Source organism: Grampus griseus (assembly GCF_964374135.1).
Source record: "Grampus griseus genome assembly, chromosome: 2".
NCBI classification, from domain to species: domain Eukaryota; kingdom Metazoa; phylum Chordata; class Mammalia; order Artiodactyla; family Delphinidae; genus Grampus; species Grampus griseus.
In genome coordinates, this window is record NC_139018.1 from 59,798,732 (window position 1) to 59,823,723 (window position 24,992).

Genomic DNA, 24,992 nt, shown 5'->3' on the forward strand with positions numbered 1-24,992 from the left:
ACTACAATGAGATATCATCTCACACCAGCCAGAATGGCTATCATCAAAAAATCTAGAAACAGTAAATGCTGGAGAGGGTGTGGAGAAAAGGGAACACTCTTGCACTGCTGGTGGGAATGTGAATTGGTACAACCACTATGGAGAACAGTATGGAGGTTCCTTAAAAAACTACAAGTAGAACTACCATATGACCCAGCAATCCCACTACTGGGCATATACCCTGAGAAAACCATAATTCAGAAAGAGTCATGTACCAAAATGTTCACTGCAACTCTATTTACAATACCCAGGAGATGGAAACAACAAAAGTGTCCAACATCAGATGAATGGATAAAGAAGATGTGGCACATGTATACATGGAATATTACTCAGCCATAAAAAGAAACGAAATTGAGGTATTTGTAGTGAGGTGGATGGACCTAGAGTCTGTCATACAAAGTGAAGTAAGTCAGAAAGAGAAAGACAAATGCCGTATGCTAACACATATATATGGAATCTAAGGGGAAAAAAAATGTCATGATGAACCCAGGGGTAAGACAGGAATAAAGACTCAGACCTACTAGAGAATGGACTTGAGGATATGGGGAGGGGGAAGGGTAAGCTGTGACAAAGGGAGAGAGTGGCATGAACATATATACACTACCAAACGTAAAATAGCTAGTGGGAAGCAGCTGCATAGCACGGGGAGATCAGCTCGGTGTTTTGTGACCACCTAAAGGGGTGGGATAGGGAGGGTGGGAGCGAGGGGTAAGTGATATGGGAACATATGTGTGTGTGTGACTGATTCACTTTGTTATGAAGCAGAAACTAGCACACCATTGTAAAGCAATTATACGTCAATAAATATGTAAATAAATATATATATATATATATATATAAAAGAATAACAAGAGTGAAGATGATCCAGGACCTCGGAAAAAGAATAGAGGCAAAGATCGAGAAGATTCAGGAAATGTTTAACAAAGACCTAGAAGAATTAAAGAACAAACAAACAGAGATGAACAATACAATAACTGAAATAAAAACTACACTAGAAGGAATCAATAGCAGAATAACTGAGGCAGAAGAACAGATAAGTGACCTGGAAGACGGAATGGTGGAATTCACTGCTGCAGAACAGAAGAAAAAAGAATGAAAAGAAATGAAGACAGCCTAAGAGACCGCTGGGACAACATTAAATGCAACAACATTTGCATTCTCCTTCTGGGGTCCCAGAAGGAGAAGAAAGAGGAAAAGGACCTGAGAAAATATTTGAAAAGATTATAGTCGAAAACTTCCCTAACATGGGAAGGAAACAGTCACCCAAGTCCAGGAAGTGCAGAGAGTCCCAGGCAGGATAAACCCAAGGAGGAACACACCGAGACACACAGTAATCAAATTAACAAAAATTAAAGACAAAGAAAAATTATTGAAAGCAGCAAGGGAAAAATGACAAATAACATACAAGGAAACTCCCATAAGGTTAACAGCTGATTTCTCAGCAAAAACTCTACAAGCCAGAAGGGAGTGGCATGACATATTTAAAGTGATGAAAGGGAAGAAGCTACAACCAAGATTACTCCAAGATTACTCAAGATCCGGCAAGGATCTCATTCAGATTCAGTGGACAAATCAAAAGCTTTACAGACAAGCAAAAGCTAAGAGAATTCAGCACCACCAAACCAGCCCTACAACAAATGGTAAAGAAACTTCTCTAAGTGGGAAACACGTGAGAAGAAAAGGCCCTACAAAAACAAACCCAGAACAATTAAGAAAATGGTAATAGGAACATACATATCAATAATTACCTTAAACGTGAATGGATTAAATGCCCAACCAAAAGACACAGGCTTGCTGAATGGATACAAAAACAAGACCCATATATCTGCTGTCTACAAGAGACCCACTTCATACCTAGGGACACATACAGACTGAAAGTGAAGGGATGGAAAAAGATATTTCATGCAAATGGAAATCAAAAGAAAGCTGGAGTAGCAATACTCATATCACATAAAATAGACTTTAAAATAAAGAATGTTACAAGAGACAAGGAAGGACACTGCATAATGATCAAGGGATCAAACCAAGAAGAAGATATAACAATTATAAATATATATGCATATACATGCACCCAACATAGGAAAACCTCAATACATAAGGCAACTTCTAGCAGCTATAAAAGAGGAAATCGACATTGACACAGTAATAGTAAGGGACTTTAACACCTCACTTACACAAATGGACAGATCATCCAAACAGAAAATTAAGAAGGACACACAAGCTTTAAATGACACAATAGGGCCTTCCCTGGTGGCGCAGTGGTTGAGAGTCCGCCTGCCTATGCAGTGGACACGGGTTCGTGCCCCGGTCTGGGAGGATCACACAAGCTGCGGAGCGGCTGGGCCCGTGAGCCATGGCCGCTGAGTCTGTGCATCTGGAGCCTGTGCTCCGCAACGGGAGAGGCCACAACAGTGAGAGGCCCGTGTATCGCAAAAAAAAAAAAAAAAAAAAAAAAATGACACAATAGACCAGATAGATTTAATTGATATTTATAGGACATTCCATCCAATAACAGCAGATTACACTTTCTTCTCAAGTGCGCACTGAACATTCTCCAGGATAGATTACATCATGGGTCACAAATCAAGCCTCAGTAAATTTAAGAAAACTGAAATCATATCAAGCACCTTTTCCAACCACAACGCTATGAGATTAGGAATCAATTACAGGGGAAAAAACGAAAAAACACAAACATATGTAGGCTAAACAATACGTTACTAAATAACCAAGAGATCAGTGAAGAAATCAAAGAGGAAATCAAAAAATACCTAGAGACAAATGACAATGAAAACACGATGACCCAAAACCAGCAAAAGCAGTTCTAAGAGGGAAGTTTATACCAATAAAATCCTACCTTAAGAAACAAGAAACATCTCAAATAAACAACCTAACCTTACATCTAAAGCAATTAGAGAAAGAAGAACAAAAAAACCCCAAAGTTAGCAGAAGGAAAGAAATCATGAAGATCAGAGCACAAATAAATGAAATAGAAACAAAGAAAACAATAGCAAAGATCAATAAAACTAAAAGCTGGTTCTGTGAGAAGATAAACCAAATTGATAAACCATTAGCCAGACTCATCAAGAAAAACAGGGAGAGGACTCAAATCAATAAAATTAGAAATGAAAAAGGAGAAGTTACAACAGACACTGCAGAAATACAAAGCATCCTAAGAGACTACTACAAGCAACTCTATGCCAATAAAATGGACAACCTAGAAGAAATGGACAAATTCTTAGAAAGGTATAACCTTCCAAGACTGAAGCAGGAAGTAATAGAAAATATGAAGAGACCAATCACAAGTAATGAAATTGAAACTGTGATTAAAAGTCTTCCAACAAACAAAAGTTCAGGACCAGATGGCTTCACAGGTGCATTCTATCAAACATTTAGAGAAGAGCTAACACCCATCCTTCTCAAACTCTTACAAAGGCTCAAGAGGGAGGGGATATGGGGATATATGTATACATATAGCTGATTCACTTTGTTGTACAGCAGAAACTTACACAACACTGTAAAGCAAAAATACTCCAATAAAGATAAAAACAAACAAACATTGGTTTTGGGGGGGGGGAAGAAAATCAACAATATCTAGCAACAAAATTGACAAATCTGTAGCTAGATTAACCAAGAAAAAGAGACGACTCAAATTACTAAAACCAGTAAGTAAAGTATTACTAGCAATCTTACAGAAATGAAAAAGATCTTGAGAACAATAGTATGTCAACAAATTACATAACCTAGGTGAAAATGACAAATTACTAAAAACACATAAACTACTAAACCTAACTCAAGAAGAAATAGATAATCTGATTAGACCTAAAACAAATAAACAGACTGAGTTAGTACAGTTGTCCCTTCATATCCATGGGTTCTATAGCCACAGATTCAACTAACTGTAGATAAAAAAAAAAAAAAAAAAATTTTTCATTTCCAGAAAGTTCCAAAAAGGAAAACTTAAATTTGCCACACGTTGGCAACTACTTACATAGCATTTACATTTTATTCAGTATTATAAGGAATCTAGAGATTATTTAAAATATACAGGAGGAAGGATGTGCATAGGTTATTTACAAATATTATGCCATTTTATGAAAGGGACTTGAGCATCCTCCGATTTTGGTATTCATGGGGGTCCTGGAACCAATTCCCTGTGGATATCAAAAAGAATAACCCAGGGCCAGTTGGATTCAGTAGTGAATTATACCAAAAGTTTACTGAAGAATTAACACCAATCATTCTCAAACTCTTCCAGAAAATAAAAGAGGAGGAACTCTTCCTAACTCATTCATTCTATGAGGCCAGTATTACCCTGATATGATAGTCAGACAAATACATCACAAGAAAAGAAAACCACACATCAATATTTGTTATAAATATAGATGCAAAATCCTCAACAAAATACTAGCAAAGCAAATCCAGCAGCATGTAGAAACAATTATATATCATGATAGTGGAATTTATTCCAAGAATACAAGGTTGGTTCAACATACAAAACTAAACCAATAAACACAATATTAAAAGAATAAAGAAGGAAAAAACCCATGATCACTCAACAGACAAAGAAAAGAGATTTAAGAAAATCCAACACCCTTTCAGGATCAAAGCACTCAACAAACTAGGACTGAAGGGAACTTCCTCAACCTTATAAGGGGCATCTATGAAAAACTCACAGCTCACATACTTAACAGTGAAAGGCTGAAAGCTTTCACCTTAAGACCAGTAACAAGACAGGGATGTTCACTCTCTCCACATTGATTCAACATTGTACTAGAGATTCTAACCAGGCAATTAGGCAAGAAAAAAATAAAAGGCACCCAGACTGGGGGAAAAAAAGGTAAAACTATCTCCATTTGAAGATGATATAATCTTACACATAAAAAAAAAAATCCTAAACCATACATACACACACACACACACACACACACACACACACACACACAATTAGAGCTAACAAACAAGTTCAGGAAAGCTGTAGGATACAAAATCAAAAAAGAAAAATCAGTCATATTTCTATACAACAGCAATGAGCCACCTGAAAATGAAATTAAGAAAACATTTCCATTTACAATAGAAAAAAAAAGAATAAAATACTTAGGAATAAATTTAACAAAGTTAAGTGGAAATCTTATACTCTGAAAACTACAAAACACTGTTGAAAGAAAGTAAATAAGATCTAAATAAATGGAAACACATCCCATGTTCATAAATTGGAAGACTTAATATTGTCAAGATGGCATACTCTCCAAATTTATGTACAGAGTCAATGTAATCCCCATCAAAATTCCAAATGCCTCTTTCGTAAAAACAGACAAGCAGATCCTAAAATTCTTATGGAACTGCAAGGGATAGCATTTCCTTTTACAGAGATATATAGTCATAGATACATACAAACATACATACATATGGCTGTCTATCTATCTATCTACACACATATTAGCCAAAACAATATTGAAAATGAAGAACAATGTTGGAGTATTCATACTTCCCTATTTCAAAACTTACTACAAGGTTACAATAATAAAGACAGCTTGGTAATAGCCTAAGGAAAGACATATAGACCAATGGAGTAGAAATGAGTATCCAGAAATAAACTTTTAGACTTACTGTCAATTATGATGGAAAGTTATACCATGTTCATGGACTGGAAGAATTAATATTGTTAAAATAGCTATACTGCCCAAGGCAATCTACAGATTCAATGCAATCTCTATCAAATTACCAAGGGCATTTTTCACAGAACTAGAACAAATAATTTTAAAATTTGTATGGAAACATAAAAAAACCCGTATAGCCAAAACAATCTTGAGAAAGATGAACAGAGCCAGAAGAATCACGCTCCCTAACCTCAGACTATACTACAAAGCTATAATAATTAAGCCAGCATGGTACTGGCACAAAAACAGATACATACATCAATGGAACAGAACAGAGCGCCCAGAAATAAATCCACACACTTATGGTCAATTAATCTATGACAAAGGAGGCAAGAATATACAACTGGGAAAAGACAGTCTCTTCAATACATGGTGCTGGGAAAACTGGACAGCTACATGTAAAAGAATGAAATTAGAATATTTTCTCACACCATATACAAAAATAAACTCAAAGTGGATTAAAGACCTAAATGTAAGATCAGAAACCATAAAAACTCCTGGAAGGGGGCTTCCCTGGTGGCTCAGTGGTTAAGAATCCACCTGCCAATGCAGGGGACATGGGTTCAAGCCCTGGTCCAGGAAGATCCCACATGCCGTGGAGCAACTATGCCCGTGCGCCACAACTACTGAGCCTGCTCTAGAGCCCGCGAGCCACAACTACTGAGCCCGCGTGCCACAACTACTGAAGCCCATGTGCCTAGAGCCCATGCTCCACAACAAGAGAAGCCACTGCAATGATAAGCCCGTGCACCACAATGAAGAGTAGCCCCCACTCACTGCAACTAGAGAAAGCCTAAATGCAGCAACAAGGACCCAACACAGTCAAAAAATAAATAAATAAATAAATTTAAAGAAAGAAAAAAAAACAACTCCTGGAAGAAAACATAGGCAGAACACTTTTTGACAAAAATTATAGCAATATTTTTTGGATCTGTTACCTAAGGCAAAGGAAACAAAAGTAAAAGTAAACAAATAAGGCCTAATTAAACTTAAAAGCCTTTGCACAGCAAGTGAAACCATCTACAAAATGAAAAGACAACCTAATGAATGCGAGAAAATATTTGCAAATGACCTGACCAATAAAGGGTTAATATCCAAAATATATAAACAGTTCATACAATTCTATGTCAAAAACACACACAACCCAATTTAAAAATGAGTGAAAGACCTGAAAAGACATTTTTCCAAAGAAGACAAACAGATGGCCAACAGGCACATAAAAAGATGCTCAACATCACTAATCATCCAAGAAATGCAAATCAAAACCACAATGAGATATCACCTCATACCTGTCAGAAAGGTTATTATCAAAAAGACCACAAATGCTGGCAAGGATGTGGAGAAAAGGGAACCCTCGGACACTGTTGGTGGGAATGTAAACTGGTGCAGCCACTGTGGAAAACATTATGGAGGTTTCTCAAAAAACTAAAAATAGAGTTACCATATGATCCAGCAATTCCACTCCTGGGCATACATCCAAAGAATACAAAGATTAATTTGAAAAGATACACGCACCACAATGTTCACTGCAGCATTATTTACAATTGCCAATATATGGAAGCAACCTAAGTGTCCATCAACAGATGAATGGATAAAGAAGATGTGATAGATACAGATATAGATACAATGGAATGTTACTCAGTCATAAAAAAGAATAAAATTTTTCCATTTGCAACAACACAGGAACCTGGAGGATATTATGCTTAGTGAAATGACTGAGACAGAGAAAGACACTGTATGTTATCACTGTGTGTGGGATCTAAAAACATAAAACAAGTGAATACAACAAAACAGAAACTGACTCACAGATATAATGAACAAACTAGTAGTTACCAGTGGGGAGGGGGGAGGTGCAGGAAAAAGGGAGGGGGTTAAGATATACAAACTACTATGCATAAAGTAAATAAGCTACAAGGATATATTGTACAGCACAGGGAATATTGCCAATATTTTATAATAACTCTAAATGAAGAATAATCTATAGAAGTTCTGAATCACTATGTTGTACACCTGAAACTAATATAACATTGTAAATGAACTATATCAATAAAAAAAAATTATGGTCAATTGATTTTTAACAGCAGTACCAATAAAAAATTAATGAGGAAAGAGGAGTCTTTTCAACAAATGGTATTGGGACAAGTGAATATCCACCCACTAACAAATGAATCTGTACCCATACTTTATACCATATATAAAAATTAATTTTAAATGGATCACAGACCTTAATGTAAGAGCTAAAACTCTTAGAAGGAAGCACAGATGTAAATATTTGTGACCTTATTTTAAATACTGGTTTCGTAGATATAACACCAAAAGCATATGCAACCAAAGGAAAAAAAAGGATAAACTAGATTTCATCAAAATTAAAAACCCTGGTGCTTCAAAGGTCACCATCAAGAAAGTAAAAAGACAATCCACAGGAGAAAATATTTGCAAATCATATACCTGATAAGGGTCTAATTTCGTTAATGTATAAAGAACTCTTATGACTTCAACAGTAAAAAGACAAATAATCCAATTTTTTAAATGGTAAAAGAACTGAAGAGATATTTCTCCAAAGAAGACAACACAAACGGCCAATAAGCACATGTGAGGTTGCTCAACATCATTAGTCATCAGGGGACTGCAAATCAAAACCACAATGAGATATACCACTTTACACTCATCATTAGAGTGACTATTTAGAAAAAAAAAGTATCGGAGAGGATGTGGGAAATTCGACCCTCATAAACTGCTGGTGGGGGTGTAAAATGGTACAGCATCTGTGAAAAACAATTTGGCAGTTCTTCCAAAAGTTAAACATACAGTAAATATGATCCAGTAATTCCACTCCTAGGTATATACCCAAGAGAACTTAAAATATTCATTAAAAAAATTTGTACATGAATGTCCATAGCAGCATTCGTCATAATAGTCAAAAAGTACAAACAAGGGCTTCCCTGGTGGCACAGTGGTTGAGAGTCCGCCTGCCGATGCAGGGGACGCGGGTTCGTGCCCCGGTCCGGGAAGATCCCACATGCCACGGAGCGGCTGGGCCCGTAAGCCATGGCCGCTGAGCCTGTGCGTCCGGAGCCTGTGCTCCACAACGGGAGAGGCCGCAACAGGGAGAGGCCCGCGTACCGCAAAAAAAAAAAAAAAAGTACAAACAACCGAAATATCCATTAAACTATGAATGAATATTCAAAATATAGTATATCTAGACAATGAAATATTTTTCAGCCATAAAAAGGAATGAAGTACTGTTACATGGTACAACACGAAAGACTCTTGAAAGTGTGCTAAGTAGATGAAGCCAGACACAAAAGGCCACATATCGTATGATCCATTTACATGAAATGTCCAGAATAGACAAATTCATAGAGACAGAAAGTAGATTAGTGGTGGCCAAGGGATGGAGTGAGGTGAGAATTGGAAATGTACTAATAAGGACAGAGTTTCTTTTTAGGGTGATAAAAATATTCCAAAATTGTGGTGATAGCTGTACAATATAATGAACATGAAAAATAATCACTGAATTCCATACTATAAAAGGGTAAATTTTATGTTATATGATTATACCTCAATAAAAAATTATTTTTTAGCTTAAAAAAAAAAATTTAAAACAGCAGTGTTGTGCTATCCTAGGCCCCAGGCCAGTGTTGTGAGCATAGTGCATTTAGCCAAAAAAATCATCCAGATGAAGATATTGTTCACAGAGTTGTTCTTCGTGAAGAAAGGGAAATATGTGCAATCTGAAATTCTCTCTCATCCCACAAATCCTTATCTTTCTATATATTCTATCTCTTTGAATGAGTAAGTTGCCATAACCAGAAACTGGGAGTCATTCTAGATTCCTTTTCTCTCTCTGACCCTTTGCATACAATCATTAAATTCCTACCCACTATAGTTCTTAGCTACTAAATATTTCCAATTCAGTACCCTCTTCTCTACCCCTACTTGACGACTCTGTCATCTCTCCCTTACACCCTGCTTCTAGTTTTGTTGTCCTTACACCTAACCTTCATACTACTATCAGGAAGATCTATTTAAACCAAAAGTCTAACCACTGCAATACTTCAAGGGCTCTCCAGCACCTACATCACTTGGAACAAACTTACGTCTCCAACAAGCATCACTGCACATCACTCCCTGAGCCCACTTTACACTCTAGTAATACTGCTCCCAGTCTGCTGTACACAAGAAACCGATCATAATAACTGCCCCAATGTTTAAACGGGCTTTTGACATTTTTAATGCAAATAGTTTTTTTAAAATACGGCGACATAAATGCCCCTAAACATGTCAACAAAGACACCTGTAAATACTTAGTGAGAAAAATCCCTGCAACCTGATTATAAACTGAACCTAAAAAAAAAAAAAAGGAAATTGTGAACACTGGGAGCTCAGTATCTCCAGATTTTACATTAACATGACCTCTCACATTAACAAGACACAGAAAGAAACGAAGAACAATCTCACTTACGGTAAAGCATCTCAAAAAAGCATTCTTTATTAAAAGAAAACGCAGAATTAGAATACCGATTCCCTACCCAGGCTTAGGTGTCTTTTCAAGCAACCTGAAGTTTCAGTACTACAAGGAACTCATTTCAGAGGATCTGTCCTCAAGTTTCTCACTGTCGGGGAAACCACGTGTTATTGACCTCTGTTCAAAATAAATAACACGACCGAAAGGCTAATTCATTTTACGAATCGGGAAACACACCCTTCTTTGCAAAGTCCTGCTAAGCTAATATGCTCTGTTCACCTTCCTGATCTCCAGGTCCCCTTACACCACACAAAAAAACCGCCCAGGCATCCTAGGAACCTGGCTACTGTCTCGGACACAGGCCGTAGCCCGGCGACAGGTGAGAACTGGCTTCAGGACCTCCGACCACCGCCGCTGAGACCCCAAAGCCAAAGTCGGCTGCTACCTTCCCCGGGCGTCTCCCGCGACCCCTGAGCCAAGTGACCCGGATCGCGCCTGGACTCACCCGGCGAAGCTTTCCCAGGACCAGCCCCAAGTGCGGCTGAGAGACAGTCCCGGGGCCCTCCATGGTGTCAAGCCTGCCCTAGCAGTCGGCACCGTAACCAGGGCCTGGCCGAGCCACCACCAGCGGCACCGGACACGCAGCGTTCGGTCCGGAACCCAAACCCGCACCCGGCAACCGGAGCAGACCACTGCGAAGCCGGCTGCGGGGAGGTGCCAGAGATGAAAGGCGCCTACGGGCCTCAAGTGTCCACGCTGCCCAGCCGGGGAGCTTCGGCCCCTAGGTTACGCTTTGCGTCCTGAAGATCCGAAGGTCCAAGCCCGCCCGCACGAGCCTGCGACCGGCACTCTCCTCGCCGCCCTACCCCTCGGTTTGGTTTCGGCCAGACCTCCGCACGGAGGCGGGGTCGCGGGGACTCCGTTAATTTCCCCTCCTACTTCGCGCGAGGTTAGTAGACGTGTCCCGGTCGTTCTCTCTTAAAGGGGCCGGGGCTCTACCTGGCGGAACTACCCAGCCTTGGAAATCGAGAGGCTTGGGGCTGAGAGAATGGGATTCGACCTCCGGGCCTGCTCTGTGGTGTGGGCCGCACCGCCCCGAACGTCAGGACTAGGTCTCAGGAGTCCCCACCTCGGGTGCCGGCGGCGAGGCTTCTCCCGGAAGCCCCTCGGCGTAACCCGGCGGGGTGAGCGCGACGCGCCCCCTCGGCCCGGGTGCCGGCGCCTGGCCCAGCTCCAGCCCCCATCGCTTTCCTCTCGCAGCCCCGCTAGAGCCTGCTGTCCGCACCCCACGGAAGCCCTGACGGCGTCGTACCCTGGGGGAGCCCGCCGGCCCAGGGAAACCGGCCGCCGTCTTCATTCCTGTCAGAAAATGGTTTGCAGGGCCCGCGCCTCCTGCCAACCGTGTCCGGACTTTGGACAGGAAGGCGTCTCGGGTCAGCTGTGGTCTGGGCAAAGTTTAACCTCTCCCACGCAAGAGGACATCGATCGGGCCTCCTCTGCCCAGCGAAGGGTTCGAGGGCTTTACTCACTTTTACCTGAGTTACCTGGGCACTTGCTGGGCAAAACTCTTTAAACTCCATGAGCTCCTAATTACCCAAATGCTAAATCAAACCCGTATGGACCTTAGCTGGGCGCGTGCTGTTCTCCTCTGAGGAAGGGAAGCTAAAACTAGCATCTTGCCCTCTAAATTTAGGACCCTATATTTAGGTCTGTTGAATAAAATACCCAGGGCTGGATCTGTTCTTGGGGATGGGTTTTAGCTAACACAGGTGTAAAGGATCACCCATCTCTGAGTCTTCTAATTGAAGTCCTTAATGAAGCAACTCAAAAAGCCACAGATACTTCTTCCTAAACAAATCACCCGAGAGAACTCAATAATTGAACAGAATCTTAGTTCGTTAGGAAACTTCCCTAATGTTAAGCTCTAGCAGCAACAGAACTATTGTGCCAAAAAGAATCCAGAAATGGCCCAAGTTCACGGCAAGTGATTTTCAGGACCAAAATGCAGGCTAGTTTTTTGGAACTCAAAGTGCTCTCTCTCATTTGCCACATCAGCTTAAGGAGTTTCAGGAACTTTCACAAGTAGCAAAGAGTAGCAGAAATTGCTTGATGATTCTCCATTTTTAAGGTATTACACAACCTTCATATGTGTTGGACAGTGTGTGCTGAAACTAAACTATGTGAATAGCTTACTAAAATCAGAAGATAAGGGGCTTCCCTGGTGGTGCAGTGGTTGAGAGTCCACCTGCCGATGCAGGGGACGCGGGTTCGTGCCCCGGTCTGGGAGGATCCCACATGCCGCGGAGCGGCTGCACCCGTGAGCCATGGCCGCTGAGCCTGCGCGTCCGGAGCCTGTGCCCCGCAACGGGAAAGGCCACAGCAGTGAGAGGCCCGCGTACCGCAAAAAAAAAAAAAAAAAAGAATCCGCCTGCCAGTGTAGGGGACATGGGTTCAAGCCCTGACCGGGAGGATCCCACATGCCGCAGAGCAACCAAGCCCGTTCATCACAACTACTGAGCCTGTGCTCTGGAGCCCACGAGCCACAACTACTGAGCCTGTGCTCTAGAGCCCATGCTCCGCGACAAGAGAAGCCACTGCAATGAGAAGCCCGCGCACTGCAACGAAGAGTGGCCCCCCACTCTGTCGAACTAGAGAAAGCCCGTGTGCAGCTACGAAGACCCAATGCAGCCAAAAATAAATAAACTAATTAATTTAAAAAATCTAAACAGAAGCATAACCAAAATTTAGAATTTCAAAGGATCTTAGAACAACAACATATGCCTCAATTAAAACACTGTATTACTGAATGAAAATTCTTCAGTTAGTCTGAACATTTTCAGGGAACTCCAGAATCATTAGCTTTCAGGATCTATTTTACAATGTTTTACAATGTAAAACATTTTTTTAAAAATCCCTTTGCCCTCCCTGAGACAGTCTGTGTCCTTTTCTAGTTTTTCAATAATTACCATTCCAAATATTAAAAACAGAGCAGGAACAAAAGGATAAATGAAATTTAAAAGAAAAATCTACAAGTTTCCCATATCAAAAACAGTAAAACTTAAACTCAATGCCAGGTTCAAACCTAATTTCTTTTCTGCACACTTAATAGTCATATAGAAACTTACCTCTTCCTCTAGATTTTTCAATCCCATTTTTTAAAAGGTTCATGTTAATATATTCTAATATGTAAATAAAGTTCTACTAAGCTCCTCATATCCTTGAGAAAGATTTCAGATTCTAATACATCATCCTGCACTCTTGTGTTTCCACACTGTGATCCTGCTTTGACACTTGTGTGGCAAAGGGGTGCTATTAGGTGGAGTTGTGACTACCAACCCATCATCTAATTTCATGGACATAACTCCTGATTAATTCTTCCTTAAATGTCATGCATAGTACTACCCTCTTAAAATCTACAATTGAAAAGAGAAATACTAAATTAGGTAACTGATAAAAATAAAATTGAATGTTTTATTCTATATTCATATAGAGTACATGATTTTTACCATGTGAAAGATAGCAAAGTTTGTCCTCCTTAAGTAGATATGGGATTTTGCCATTTTATGTAAGCTTACTTTAAAGGAAATGGAGAACAAATGCTGTTAGTGTTTGTGACAGCTGCTAGAAAGCATACAAGAACATTAGAAACATGCTAACCAGTAAACCTTGTCCACAACCTAGAAACTGATTTCCCTTATGAAGGGCCCTGTTGCTAAACTGTAAACACTAGTTACTCCCATTTAATTAAACAGTCAGTGTCACAGGCTGTACAATCTAGTCCTTCAAAAGAAAGTCAAACATGCTGAGCCACATCTTCATTCTCTGCACTAGTGATGTAAGAGCTGTTCTCAGAACATACTAAATCAGGAGCTACCTGTTGAACAAGAGCTGGGTAATTTCCATTGTTTATTCCACATATAAATGAATATATTTATATATATTTTTTATTCTAGTTAAGAATATATAAAGGTTAGAACCAAAAGAGCCTCCTCAATTATAAAATAAAGTAGATTAAAAAGTGATGTTGATTCCTATTACTTAAACAATTCAAAAAAAGTATTTTGTATACAAAATCTAACTAAAATTATCAGCGAATAGAAACAATTACCTGAAGCATTTAGGCAAGAAGAAAAGGAAACACTTTTGCCTAAATTTAACTGGAAAATTGCTCAAATTTTCCATTTACTGCAGCTATTATGGATGCTTAATAGACCCACTAAGACTTAGAATTCCTGACCTGGCAGAAACTCTTCAGAGCATTTAGCCCAAACATTATGAACTTAAAGCCGTATAGAGGCCAAACAGCTGAAATAAGTGTAGGGAAATGAAAACTGCATGTCTAGTCAATGCAAGCGCTATTCAGCTTGAGCTTCTTGTTGCCACAGAAGAATGGAAGACTATGTATTACAGTCTTCTACTTTTTCAAGAGAATGCAGAAATCCAGATTTTTATATAAACTAACCTTTGAAATGTAGTCAGCTGGTTCATAATTTTTAAACAATGCTCAAGCCAGCCAGTGACCAGTCTGTCATCTAGTCTCTGCTACTGGTATTACAGTTTTAAACCGAGACTTCCCCAGAGAAAAAGTGACTCTCCAAGGTCACAAGATAATTAACAAATTTAAATTCAATATTTTCATGTCTGAAGAATTTCAACCAAAATGGTTCAAGTAAAATGTATTTGATGATATTTAATGAGTCCACAAAAGTAAGCTTACTTAGCATAGCCTGTATTAAGTAAGCACTTTATATGAAAGGTGAATATGGTGTACTAATAAATTATTTTTTAATTTAGTAACTTCACTGGTATAATTTATGGGAGAGGGGGATGACTAGTGAGGGCTATGTCAGTTGGACATACTAATAAGTAGAATTAATTAAATGGGTAGTTGAAAGTTTTATTATGACTATTTTTATAAATTACATCATTATTATTAGTTTTCCTTTTCTCCTATGCTAGAACAGATTTTTAAGTAATGTTTTTAATCAACATCTTCAACACCAAATCATACAGAGTAAATTAATCACTTCTCTGAACTTAGTTACCAAGTAATGTCAACTCTCTAGAAACCAGCAAAGAAATAAAGTAAGGAGGAAGCCTCTGAAAGCTAAACAATATGTGTCATTAAGCCTAGTTTTCACAAATACTCTTACAGTCAGTGGCACCTGGTCACCATAACTAAAAATCTGGTAAATTATCCTCACTTTTCCATTTTCTTCTCCTTGCTACATTCGATCAATCATTAAATCCAATGAATTCTATCTACAAAAATCTACCTAGTTTGTCCTTCCAATCATTTTAACAACCACTATCAGATATTAGGCCAAAGGTTAAAAAATGTGGCTAGTGGGCCAGACCCAACTCACAGAATGCTTTGTCTGAACTGCATGATATTTTTTCTAATCTAAATATTTGCCAGCATTAAAAATTGGGAGATTTCACACAGAAGAACCCAGATTTCCAACTTTTCTTGAAATATCAGAAGATCTGGCAAAAACTAGGCTGAAGGTAAGTAGCAGCTACATGTTTCAGAGAAAGCATACACTCTCCAGTTGGTTACAGCTCTCACCTTTACCTGTGCTGCACTCATTTCATTTGAGTTTATAAACCCTGTTTTAGACCTTCAACATTTATTTCCTGAACTAAAGTGATAACTTCTTGATTGGCCTCCCTTTCTCTGGTCTTTATCCGCTTCAATTCTTATTTGACAATGTTGACAGATAGACTTTAAAATGAAACTTTTTCAGTTCACTCCCTACTTAAATTCCTCAATAGTGCCCCATCATTTGAAAGATAGAGTTCAACTTCCTATCATAACATGCAAAGCTATTTTTTACATAATCCCAGTATACAACTTCAGTCCTACTCTGTATTCAATCAGACTGAATTGCTTATAGATCTCCAAAAATGCCAAGCTCTCTCCCACTTCTGTACTTTTAAAAATGCTCTCTCCTCAACCTAGAATGTTTATCCTTTCTTGCCTGGCTAACTCCTACTCTTTCTTCAATATCAGCTCAAGTAAGATCTCTTCTGGGACATTTTCCCAGGCTCCTCCTCCCCACCCTCTCTACCTACCACTTCCAATCAGTCTACTAGGCAGCTCCTCCTGTATATCAGTAGCATCCTGTGGCTATTACAGCACCATATTATAATTATTTAATTTTTTTTTTCTGGTGTCCTCCAACTAGACGGAACTCCTTGAAGGCAACCACTGTTAAATTTCATCTTAAAATGTAAATGAGAAGACAAAAGTGCTTCCTCAATTATTTATTTGGTAGCAGTAGATGAGAAAAGGAACAAACATTTGTAAAAGGCCTCATGTGCCAAGTACTACAGCTAGGTCCTTTTGCAATATTTAATTTACAATAAATGAGATAGAATTTAATAGGATTTACAATAAATGAAAAAGTGGACAGATTTTAGAATTTCAGTTATGAGTTGGTTAAATTTTGAGGTACTAGTTGCTTTTGCAAGATTCTCACATTACACCATTCTGAGGTCACAGCTGTCATTCAAATACTAATAATTTGCTTAAGATTAATTTTCAGTTCATATTATTTCTGAGTTAACTCTTAGTGTAATTTCCCCTGATCTGAAAAAAAGGGGAAGGAAAAAACCCAAATGCTCAAGATCAACAAAGCTTAAGGAAAGTTTTAGAAAAAATCCTTAACAACATCCATGCAACAAAACATTCATGTAAGGAGAAAGCTTACATGTAAAATCTTATGTAAAGAGAAATATTATGTAACACTCACATAGGAAGGATTCACTCAAACATAATTTTCAGCTGTTCCTATACTTAGTAAAATAGGTAAAATTATTGAAAAACATCTAAAACGTCAACTTACCCTTTCTGTAAGAACTACAATTGGTGAAAACGCAGAATTCAGGAAATCATAAACATCAATTTGAAATAAATATTTCAGAATCTGACACTCAGAAGCATCTTCTGTCAATTTATAAATAAAAATATGTTAACACTTGATGCAATGTAATTTTGAATCTAATTTTTTCCGTACTTGCTGCATTGGAGAACAAATAGCTTGTTTCTTACCTTTTAGAGCAACATAATTTTGAGAAGACAAAGAGTAATCAGTTGAAAAGATCTGACTGTTTGACAGGGTATTTTCCACAAATGTGTCTATTTCCACTTGAGTAGGTCTTTCAGTGTCTAGTGATGTTTCTGATTTTTCATCATTATTTTCAGAAGATAGAGTTTTGAAATGTACTTCTTCGTGAACTCTCATAGATAACTCTATTTTAGAGACCATATCTGTAAATAAATAAGGAGAAATGTTTGGGATTTTTTTTTTTTACATGCTTGCTTTGTTGTGGGCTTCCTATTTTTTTTCTAGGCAGGTCATTCTTTGAATCTTGCGGGCATTGTGATACTTCATTATGGAAAGAATTCATTAAAACATAAATTTGTAGCCTCTATTAGTTGCTACTTCTGATGTAATAAATTACCACACACTTAGTGGCTTAAAGGATACAAATATATTCTCTTAGAGTTCTGGAAATCAGAAATCCTACAACCAAGGTTTTGGCAGGGCTGTGTGTTCCTTCTGGAGGCTCTAGAGGAGAACCCATTTCATTGCCTTTTCTACCTTCTGGAGGGCATCTGCATCCTTTGACTCATGGCCCTGTATATATGAAGATATATATGTACATCTCAAGAACCTTCATTTAAAAAGGATTACCAGGCTTCCCTGGTGGCGCAGTGGTTAAGAATCCACCTGCCAATGCGGGGGACACAGGTTCAAGCCCTGGTCCAGGAAGATCACACATGCCACAGAGCAACTAAGACCGTGTGCCACAACTACTAAGCCTGTGCTCTAGAGCCTGCGAGCCACAACTACTGGGCCTGCGGGCCTAGAGCTCATGCTCCACAGCAAGAGAAGCCTGCACATTGCAACGAAGAGTAGACTCTGCTTGCCACAACTAGAGAAAGCCCGTGTGCAGCAACAAAGACCCAATGCAACCAAAACTAAATAAAAAAAAAAAATTTATTTTAAAATTTATAAAAAATAATAAAAAATAAAAAGGATTACCCTTCCCCAAAATAAAGAAAAAAAAATAATTTGAAACATATATGTCATAATTTTACACGTTTGTAATGTTGCATCATATGCATACATGTGCATACCATGTCAAATAGCCATCAATTTAAGACAATTCAATTTTCAAACATAGTTTAAACTGATCACCTGATTCAATGAACTAATCAAACAGGATTAAAAAAAAAAGTTCTAAGTAGTCCTAGCCTGATCTATAGTATTCAAGTAAATTGTGGGATTTATTCCTCAGTTACTTTTTAAGACAAGGATAGAAAAGTATCAGTGCAGCCCTGAAAAACAATATTAAAGAATAGTCCTGGGCTTCCCTGGTGGCGCAGTGGTTGAGAGTCCACCTGCCGATGCAGGGGACACTGGTTCGTGTCCCGGTCCGGGAAGATCCCACATGCCGCAGAGCAGCTGGGCCCGTAAGCCATGGCCACTGAGCCTGTGCGTCTGGAGCCTGTGCTCCGCAACGGGAGAGGCCACAACAGTGAGAGGTCCGTGTTCCGCAAATAAATAAATAAATAAATAAATAAAAATTAAAATTAAAAAAATATATATATAAAATAAAAAGAAAAAATGAATAGTCCTAACTGAATTATTCAATGTCTATCTTTGCTCTTTGAGTTATGAATTTAACACATGGCTTTGATGCTGTCACTTACTTAGCATTGTTTAAAAGATGAAAGTCCCAAGTAAGCAAACACATATCTGTAATTTACTCATGCCACCTGTGGACATTAAACTTAAAAATGAACAATCAACTCAGGAGTCTGAATACAATAGAACTGTTGTAAATACAGGACTCAAATAGTGATCTACAGTTATGTTTAATGGCATTAGGAGAAAAAAAGGCTTATTCGACAATTAATTACACCAAATTTATATGTGCCTAAATTGGTTTATTTTAAATATTGTTTTACACTGCATTTGAAATAAATACATGTGAATAAAATGAAAATTTCCTATAATAATTTCATATTTGATTATACTTTTGAGGTATTATTTTCACATTACTTAAATCTAAGCTTTAAGATTTACATTAGAAGCCAAAACAATCTTGAAAAAGAAGAGCTGGAGGAATCAAGTTCCCTGACTTCAGACTATACTACAAAGCTACAGTCAAGACACATGGATCAGTGGAACAGGATAGAGAGCCTAGAAATAGACCCATGCACTTATGGTCAATTAATCTAGAACAAAGGAGGTGAGAATATACAATGGAGAAAAGACAGTATCTTCAATAAACGGTGCTGGGAAAACTGGACAGCTACATGTAAAAGAATGAAATTAGAACATTCTCTAATACTATATACAAAAATAAACTCAAAATGGATTAGAGACCTGAATGTAGGACTGGATACGATAAAACTCCTAGAGGAAAACATAGGCTGAACACTCTTTGACATGAATTGCAACAGCATTTTGGGGGATCTGTTTCCTAGAGATGGAAATGGAAACAAAACCAAAAGTAAACAAATGGGACCTAATTAAGCTAAAATGCTTTGCACAGCAAAGGAAACCATAAGCAAAACAAAAAGACAACCTATGGAATGGGAGAAAATATTTGTGGATGATGCAACTGACAAGGGATTGAGTTCCAAAATATACAAACAACTCATAGAGCTCAATATCAAAAAAGCAAACAACCCAATCAAAAAAATGAGTGGAAGACCTAAATAGGCATTTCTCCAAAGAAGACATCTGGATGGCCAAGAAGCACATGAAAAGATGTTCAATGTTGCTAATTATTAGAGAAATTCAAATCAAAAGTACAATGAGGTATCACCTCACACCAGTCAGAATGGTTATCATCAAAATATCTACAAACAATAAATGCTGGAGAGAGTGTAGAGAAAAGGGAACCCTCTTATACTGTTGGTAGGAATGTAAACTGATACAGCCACTATGGAGAACAGTATGGAGGTTTCTTAAGAAACTAAAAATAGAACTACCATATGATCCAACAATCCCATTCCTGGATATATATCGGGAGAAAACTATAATTTGAAAAGATATAGGCACCCCAATATTCATAGCAACAATATTTACAAATAGCCAAGACATAGAAGCAACCTAAATGTCCATTGACAGATGAACAGATAAAGAAGATGGTATGCATATACAATGGACTATTACTCAGCCATAAAAAAGAATGAAATAATGCCATTTGCAGCAACATTGATGGACCTAGAGATTATCATATTAAATGAAGTAAGTCAGAGAAAGACAAATACCATATGATATCACTTATATGTGGAGTCTAAAAAATGATACAAATGAACTTATTTACAAAACAGAAATAGACTCACAGACAGAAAACAAATTTATGGTTACCAAAGGGGAAAGGGGGGAGAGATAAATTAGGAATTTGGGATTAACAGTTATACACTACTGTATATAAAATGGACAAACAACAAGGTCCTAATGTATAGCACAGGGAACTATATTCAATACCTTATAATAACCTAATATAGAAAAGAATCTGAAAAAGAATATACATATATTCTTATACATATATATTCAGTTATATATGTATAAGTGAATCACTTTGCTGTACACCTGAAACATTGTAAATCAACAATACTTCAAGTAAAAAAAGTACATTAGATACAGATATGACTTTCTTATAATTGTTAATAAATTAATAAACAATTTTAATTCAAATAAAATAATGAATAGTTTTCATATTTAACTGTACTTGGGAAATTCATTATTTAAATAAGCTCAGTTTGGAGTCCTTTTGTAAAATAGAGTTCTAATATCCTAATATTCCCTTAGGATCTATTAATATTGTAATATAAATAATTGTTCCCTAATTTATCTGTTTTGTAAATTCTTATCTCAGGATATTAGCTTTTTATAAATGTGGTTATCTCAAACCTCAGCTTTTCACAAATACTTTTTCAAGATCAGTGATTCATTTTCCTTATGCACTCTTTCTAAATAAGTCAAGTTTTCATTTGTTATTCCCTAAAAGAGTTGTTGAAATTATCTGAAAATATTGGCTATTTTAGCTATTTCTCCAATATTGAGAAAATAGAGTCTGTGATTTTATCTGAATCCCTCTTTCAGTATTCTTTTTTTTAAATATTTATTTATTTATTTGGCTGTGTCGGGTCTTAGTTGTAGCACTCGGGATCTTTGTTGCGTCATGAGGGATCTTCCGTTGCCACGTGCCGGCTCTTCGTTGGGGCTCTTAGGCTCTAGAGCACGCGGGCTTAGTTGTCCTGCAGCATGTGAGATGTTAGTTCCCCAACCAGGGATCAAACCCACGTCCCCCTGCATTGGAAGGTGGATTCTTAAACACTGGACCACCAGGGAAGTCCCTAGTATTCTTTTTTTAAAACAAATTTTGCATGACCCCAGCTTGTTTTTCATTTAATTAATAGTGAAATGTTTTGAAGTATTTATATAGTAAGACATCTTTTTTCTGAAACTTAAAGGAATTTCTTAACATTTTTATAAAAGTCCCTCAAAATTAGTTATAATTGAATAAATGCCCTGTTCTCAATTGACTATCTACCAAGTTATTCATATTTATAAATTCTCCCAGCATCACTATATGAAATGATAAATTCTACTAAAATGATATTCAGAATGCCCTGAAGTTTCTATATATAAGCTCTAAAATATTTTTATATATCTATATTTTGCATACTGTATTTCTGGGTCTGATATTGTTTTGTTTTAGTCTCTCTTCTTTCCAATTACCATCTGCTTTTTCACAAATACTCCCTCAAGATCTAACAAGCTTAGAACAAAGTAATTTCCTCTAGCCTTTGAAAATCTAGGTCTCTAATGTTTTCAGTCATGAAAATCATCACACCACCTTATTTAGAAAAGGGTTAGAATCTAAAGTCTATATTCTGGTTGAGGATGTTGATCAAGTAAAGAACTCATATTTTGTAGAATATTAAGAAATAACATATAGTTCTTCTGGAAATTCAAGATAATCAACCAGCACCAGTGAAATGTGTTTCCTTCTGAGTTTGCAACATTGTTGATCTCTTCTTGTGAAAATTTTTCTGTCATTCTAGGATTCGATTGTTTCTGTATTATTGGCCAATATTTGTTGAGTTTCTAATCTGTCCATCATAGAGACATCAGAATGGAGATGTGGGAAAGTCATGTTATATAATTCTTTACTTAAAATACTATCCACTTGTTTTTAATCATAGGAGTTGCTAGATACCTGAACATCTAGATCTAGAAGTATCCTCTGACACTCTGCTCTCTTCTGTTGCCCTCTGTTTATCTCCCAGAATTGAGAGGCTTGAGGAAGAAAGCTGAAAACTTTTTACATTGTTTTTGCTTGAGTTTCATTATTATCTTGTACACTTAAAGAAAACCCTTGTTATCATAGATCTTCTTGGGGGGAGGAGCTATAGATCTAGAATAAAATATCATTCAGGAATTAAGACGATTTTAAATTACCTTAGCTTAGGTTTCTAAGAACACAATTCAGATATAGCTATATTGGGAAGGTGTAAATGAGCTAAAAAGTGAGTGCAAATAAGAAAAAATTCTCACCTAACAGAACAGGAAGTCAATGAACATCATCTAAAATAGGTTACTCAAAGAAGAATATAAGTATTTTATTTAGAAAATAGAGATAAACACTAAAAGAAATTTTCTTAAAAAAATAAAGGAGGGCTTCCCTGGTGGCACAGTGGTTGAGAGTCCGCCTGCCGATGCAGGGGACACAGGTTCGTGCCCCGGTCCGGGAAGATCCCCCATGCCGCGGAGCGGCTGGGCCCGTGAGACATGCCCGCTGAGCCTGCGCGTCCAGAGCCTGCGCGTCCGGAGCCTGTGCTCCGCAACGGGAGAGGCCGCAACAGTGAGAGGCCCGCGTACTGCAAAAAAATATAATAAAGGAAATTATTGTCCCTGGGACAGAAGTAGAAGTAGAAATGGACAGAGGGAACAGAAATTGCTTTTGTTAAAAAAAAAAAGCCTTAGCACTATTTATATTTTTAACCTGTTTACGTATAATAGTTTGATTAAAGCTTATTGTAAAAGACCTTGAGATCTCCTTGAAACATCCATGTATAGCCAATCATTCTTTGTCCCTTGGGATTTTATTTTATGATATTAAGATCTACTAAATCCCAGAGTAAACCAGAAATTGATAAAAGGGTGATTGATAAAGTTGTTGTTGATTATTGAGTATTTTGAGAAATATGGATTCCTGGATGTTTCATGTGATTTTCACTTTTTAAAATAGATTATGTTTAATGTATGGACACCAAGTGAGGAAAGTGGTGGGGGGGAGGGGTGGTGGTGTGATGAATTGGGAGATTGGGATTGACGTCTATACACTAATATGTATAAAATAGATAACTAATAAGAACCTGCTGTATAAAAATTTTAAAAAATAGATTATATTTTAAAAAGAAATCATATTATAGATATGTTTATACTAACCTGGCTGACCGTGTCCGTTTTTCAACATCATATCTTCCGTATTATCTGCGGGGTAATACTCAACTGAAAATTCTCTTTTATCATTTTCACCTCCATTATTTTCATCCAGTGTCTCTTTGGGAAATGGCAATTCTGTCTCCTTTGGAATGTTTTGGAAGTTCCAGGGGTTGTCAAAAGTATACAAGAACTTTTTAAAATATGGTAAAGTATCAGAATCGTCTGTTTTCTCTAAGACCCTTTTCTTGCCTATTTGATTTTCAGTTTCCATAATTTTTATTATTTTTATTTCTTGTTCCTTATCAGGGTCAAATTCACTTGTTGGAGGATGTCCATGTTTATCTCCCACACCTTCTTCTTCATTTTTTCCATCATCTGATATAATTTTATCTTCATTAGCATATGAAAATCCTAGCATAGCAAAACCAAAATCAAACCAACTTGGCCTGAGAATTGAGCTATCATTAGTGATTGTGTCTTCTTTTTCTGTTAATATTTCTGTATAAGGAACGGTGGGTTCTTCCTCAGAGGATATGGAACTAGGAACATCTTGTAAAGGTGGGTTGCTTTCTTTGGACAGTAATTCAAGCCCTGTATCCTCACCCCCAAAATCAAAATAACTTGTAAATCCACCACCAAACCAACCAGTGTCTTGAGGATTGAGGATGTGCTCTGACTCAGACACTAGTTCAGACTGTTTCTTTGGCACTGAATCAAATTCTGATTCAAGTTCTTGCTTATGTTCTCTTTGGGGCTCACCATTGTTTAATCCCTCTGGGTCATTCTCATCTTCCACTGTTATTTTTCTATTTCCAAATGAGCTTTCTTCTAGAGGTTCAGTAACTGATTCAAAAGTCTTTTCTCCAGCTTGGTCCTTTCCAAATCCAAACCATCCTTTCACTTCAGGAATAGCTGAGGATGGTAGGACATGATCCCCTTCTGGAATAGGATACTGTTCCACATTTCCAGCTTCTACTGCTTCCCAATCTTTTGATTCACTGGTACTTCTGATATCTTCAGGAGCCTCTGATGCTGGAAATTGGTCTTCAAACAAAGTACTTTCAGAAGTTGAATAAAAGCCGAGGTCTATCTGAAAATCATTTTCATATACTCTAGATTTGGGCTCCTTGCCCTCTTCATATGGATATATATTTTCACCATTACCACTGTTTAACTCACTATCTTCATTTTCAAATGTGTAGCTTATTCCAAGAAGACAGAGAAAGTCAGATTCCTGAAAGAAAAAAAGTTACGATTGACATTAATATATAAAAACTCCTTGTTTCTCTGAAATCATTTAAAATGGATGAGTATGATTTCCCAAGGCCACACAACTAGCTGAACAGC

General features: G+C 37.6%; 1 protein-coding gene across 4 annotated transcripts in view; it reads right to left on the minus strand.

The window, feature by feature from the left end:
• The window catches only part of MIA2 (MIA SH3 domain ER export factor 2), a 109,106-nt gene that overhangs the window by 76,332 nt on the left and 7,782 nt on the right, over positions 1-24,992 (minus strand). For 2 of the 4 annotated variants that reach the window (XM_082647865.1, XM_082647866.1), the window contains 3 exons: positions 23,649-24,879; positions 17,219-17,437; positions 17,013-17,113 (listed from right to left, as the gene is read on the minus strand). In XM_082647865.1, the coding sequence (XP_082503991.1) occupies positions 17,013-17,113; positions 17,219-17,437; positions 23,649-24,879 (1,551 nt within the window). Of the gene's footprint in view, positions 1-11,476; positions 11,501-13,289; positions 13,428-17,012; positions 17,114-17,218; positions 17,438-23,648; positions 24,880-24,992 lie in introns of those variants that run through there. The other 2 variants (XM_082647867.1, XM_082647868.1) reach the window with 2 other exon arrangements.